Source organism: Primulina huaijiensis, chromosome 16 (genome assembly GCF_012295235.1).
Source record: "Primulina huaijiensis isolate GDHJ02 chromosome 16, ASM1229523v2, whole genome shotgun sequence".
NCBI classification, from domain to species: domain Eukaryota; kingdom Viridiplantae; phylum Streptophyta; class Magnoliopsida; order Lamiales; family Gesneriaceae; genus Primulina; species Primulina huaijiensis.
This window is the reverse complement of record NC_133321.1, coordinates 86,982-91,800: the sequence shown is the minus strand read 5'-3', so window position 1 is coordinate 91,800 and position 4,819 is coordinate 86,982. Positions and strand designations below refer to the sequence as shown.

The window sequence follows — 4,819 nt, the reverse complement described above, 5'->3', positions numbered from 1 at the left end:
ACCAATTAGACTGATTTAGTTTCGACAATCAGTTGGTTCAATCAGTTGGCATCTCGATAGCTTCAGTTGTGGCTTCGTAAACTGATTATTTTAGTTTTAGCTGTCTGCGCACTAAGGTAAATTATTAGTAATAAAATAACAAGTTTTGTTAACATCAAAATCAAGATTGCGAACTTAAAAAGTTCCAACAAGGACTGAATGCATGCAATTTATTTAAATGATTAATTTCAAAATGTGAGCTTTACAACAAAAAAAAATATATTTTCGAATTTTTAAAACGATAGACGTCACAAAATTAGTTTGATATATAATTTTTTTTAAAAAAGTGCTACTAAAATTTTTAAATTTATTATTATAGCTATACTCTCCGAATTCTTCTAAGAGATTCAAATTTTATGATATTATCAATATATTAACATTCATAATTGTTGATATAAATTCTCCTAAATAATTTAGGAGAATAAAGTAACATGTAGATAAAAAATTAAAAGGAAAGCATTTAAAAGAAGTATAAAGATGAATTATTTGAGAAAATTAATATATGAGTTACATTTTATTCTTGAAGTGATATAAATTATTATAATCAATGTATATTGTAGTGATAATTCATTAACATTTGTTAGACTATTAATTATATATTATGTGGAATACTTAGACTACTAATTAATTATATATAGAGTGGAATAAATATAAAATTTTGATATTTCATTTTTTCTTACAACAATTTAAAATTTACATATATATCCTTATTGAGTTTCTGGATTTGTATTGATAATGATATCATTTTTAACTTTTGACAATTGAAAAGCAGAGCTCATGATTTACACTTTTATATAGATATAGATATAGATGATAAAAATATATTTTTTATTATCAAATATATATTCATTTTTAATATATCATTGTTATTAGATTTCTCAAAAAATGTGTAGAAAATTTCTATGCAATTAATTTAACAATACACAATTTAAGAGGATAGTAGAAAATTTACAATAAAAAAATTTGTCATTCTTTTTACACTTTTATAAGTATAGTAGATAAATATATATTTTTAAATGTAAAAATATATTTTTTAATATTTTTCTAAGAATTAGGTATCAAGAAAATATTTTTTTTCTCTAATGTATTTGTATCATCAAATATCTATATAATTTTTACGCAAAATTATTTTCAAAGTTTCTTTTTCTAAGAATTATGTATCAAGAAAATATTATTTCTCTAATGTATTTTTATCATCAAATATTTATTTAATTTTTACGTAACATTATTTTAAAAGTTTTTTATGCTACAATTTTTTATTAAAAAAATTAAAATACTACTACGATTCTCATGTGTTTAATAAGTTCAAAAAAATAAATACATCAATTAACTAAATGAGCAATACATTGACTTCTCAGGATACAAAAACCTTATTCATCACCCACACTTTTATAGATATACATGGATAGATTTGTAGACTTGGTTTTCAGCTAACAAAATACTTCCACTAAAATCGAAAAACATGAAATCATACGGATGCATATAATNAAAAAAAAAAAAAAAAAAAAAAAAAAAAAAAAAAAAAAAAATCTCTCCTGCACTAAATCTTCTTCACTCTTTATGACTCCAAGTTAGACGTTTTACAAACACGTTAAGCTCAAAGGACAGACACAAACTTGATATAACTTCAAATTAATTTCGCATGCAAATGGTTTACAAGCACGAGAGAAGATTAGAGAGCTTTGAATGGTTGATGTTGTGTCTTCCAATGCCAACAAAGTCATATTTTACATAATACATCAAAATATTAAAAATATGAATACATCAATACATAAGATTGTTTCACCAATAATCCTTGCAAGAACAATGACCATCCTTGAAATGGTGAAAACGATTCCTATCCCTAGCAATAATCTCCCTTATAAAGATCTTAGATATAAGCTTTGTAGCAGAATGGCAATTCCCACATACCCTTAAATTTTTCACAATTCTTAAGGTTGTTCCTGGCCTTGTACTAATCAAACCAAAAGCGATGGCCAATTTCTCGCTATGTTGACACAGCACACCTTCTTTCCACTCCTCGTCAACATCATAATTCACCTCAGATGTATCGATAACATGTCCAGCCATCACTAAAAGCCTGTCGATTTCATCAAGCATCTTATATATTTCGGGGGTTGAGGGATGTGATCGATCACTTACGAGAAATTCGTGGACTACAGAGTCTATTTCAATGGAGGTGGAACCGGGCACTTTCTTCATTCCATTGTCATTGATAAACGTTCTAATTCTTGCTACGTCATCCCATCTACCAGCTCCAGCATATATGTTTGACAGAAGGACGTATGCTCCCGGATTATCGGGCTCCAATTCAAAAAGTTTTGTGGCAACATATTCACCCAACTTGAGATTTTTGTGAACTTTACAGGCACCAAGCAAGGATCCCCATATGGCTCCATCTGGCTCGAACTCCATTTTTTCTATCATCGCCATTGCTTCATCAAACAATCCCGCTCGTCCTAATAGATCAATCATGCATCCATAATGTTGCAATTGTGGGGAGATATGATAATCTTGTACCATAGAATTAAAACATTGGCGGCCAACATCAACTAAACCAGCATGGCAACTAGCAGATAACAAACTGACTAAAGTGATTTCATCGGGTTGGAATCCTTCTTTTCGCATTTCAGAGAAAAAATCGAAAGCACTACTTGCTAACCCATGCATCGCTAGCCCTGATATCATGACATTCCAAGAAGCTAAACTTTTGGTTTTCATGCCATCGAAAATTTGCTTGGCGGCTTCAATGTTTCCAGATTTTGCATACATGTTGATGAGACTAGTCCAAAGAGAATCATTTGGGAAGTCATTATAATGCTTGCCAATATAACCATGTATCCATTTGCCAAGATCGAGAGAACCCAATTGTGCACACGCTGGAATAAGATTCAAGAAAGTCACATCATTAGGCTCTACATTGTTCTGCTGCATCAGACGGAAGATTCTCAAGGCATCTTTGTAGTTGTTCGTGTATGTGTACCCACCAATCATAACATTCCATGACACGAGATCTTTTTCTAGTATACCATCAAATAAAGTCTCCGCCGTTTTAAGATTTCCACATTTTGCATACATATCAACCAATGCATTAGTGAGGCGAAGGTTTGAACCTAGCCCATGCTCTTCAATCCAAGATCTGACCCGGTTTCCTATATCAATTGCACCCAAATGAGCACAGGCCGAAAGAACGGTCAACAATGTGCTGACATCAGGAGTAACTTTCGCCTCCCTCATCTCTTGAAATAAGTTCAAAGCCTCATCGAACCGACCAGTGTGAGCATATCCGGATATCATGGCGTTCCACGACACGACATCTCTGACCGGAATTGCATCGAACAATTCACGGGCATCCTCAACACGACCCCCCAATACATACCCTGTGACCAATGCTGTAAAAGAGACAGCATCTCTAAAATCACTCTTATCAAACACCAATCTAGCATCATTTAAGTTACCCAACTGAGCATACATGTTGACAAGGGAAGTATGCACAAAAACATCATTCTCCAGTCCAAGTTTAAACACATGGCCATGAACTTGTTTCCCGGCACATGCCACCCTTAACTTTGTGCAAGATTTCAGAAGAAAAGGGAATGTGTAAGAATTGGGTTGAAGGCCGAAAAGTAACATGTTCACATAATACTGTAAGGCTAAATATGGGGAAGAGCTTAAAGAGTATCCGCGAATCATCATATTATATATAACATGATTAGGATTGCGAATGGAGTTGAAAATGGAGAGGGCATAAAAGAGATCACCATAAGGGCTCACAGCACAAAATTCAACTAGTTTACTCAGTGCAAATTGTGTGTTGTGGAGGCCAAATTTGATAAACTGAGAGTGAACTTGCTTCAAATATTTTATGCTCTTACATTTGGAGAGGAGGGCAAGAGAGGGATGAGTTTGTAGGAGCACATAGGGTGGATCGGAGGAAGTCGGGAGGAAGTGGAAGAGATTAGAGGATGTTACTGCAATCGCCATAAGTAGTCTGAAATCAAAGCACTCACCATATCCGTGAAATGATTCCAGGAAAGGCCATGTCAACTTCCACACTTGTCTGAAATAAATCAAAGCTTGATTTTCTTAAACATTAACTTAATTTTCGCAATGGGAAAATCGATAACTGTGCTAAGAGAATATACAACACAATCTCTACTGTACGCAAGTTTTATAAACTAATGTAAAAATCATCAAGAGGACCATACGTGCAAGCCTTTCCTTTATTTATTTTATTTTTCCTCAAAAATTGAATTCATATATCATATTCTCTATTGTGAAGATTACAAAAAACTCATTTCTACAAGAACTCTCAAGAAACCCAAGAACCTTTACTCAAATTTCTTGAAAATGAGAATCAGAGAAGTCCACATTCTTCGTAGGGAGGGGAAGATGAAGAAATGGAAATTTGTACGTAATTACCATTTTACGAATTATCTGTCTCATCGAGTTCAGAAAATATCTGAGTTTGATGGGATGATGATAATCTATTCTCGCGTATTCCTGCGTTCAGAAAATATCTGAGTTTGATGGGATGATGATAATCTATATGTCAATAATCGTTTCAACCGATTTTTTTTTTAAATTAAAACTGAATAACTCGATTTCATCAATTTTCTGTTCACCAATACTCATCATCTTATCTTACGAGTCAAACAATATATATCATAAATTTTTTATCTCTAGATGGCTTTATCAACACATACAATCACACGAACTCGGTAAACCAATGTTATAAAAGGCGCGATGCCTCTAAGCGGTTGTTCACTACCTGATTTTT

At 32.6% G+C, this 4,819-nt stretch overlaps 1 protein-coding gene across 1 annotated transcript; it reads right to left on the bottom strand.

Moving 5' to 3' along the window:
• Nucleotides 1-1,711: 1,711 nt before the first annotated feature.
• Nucleotides 1,712-4,543, bottom strand: LOC140961618 (pentatricopeptide repeat-containing protein At1g08070, chloroplastic). Its single transcript, XM_073420261.1, has one exon. It carries the CDS (start codon nucleotides 4,021-4,023, stop codon nucleotides 1,822-1,824), a length of 2,202 nt encoding a protein of 733 aa, XP_073276362.1. The 5' UTR covers nucleotides 4,024-4,543; the 3' UTR covers nucleotides 1,712-1,821.
• Between the last annotated feature and the right edge of the window lie 276 nt (nucleotides 4,544-4,819).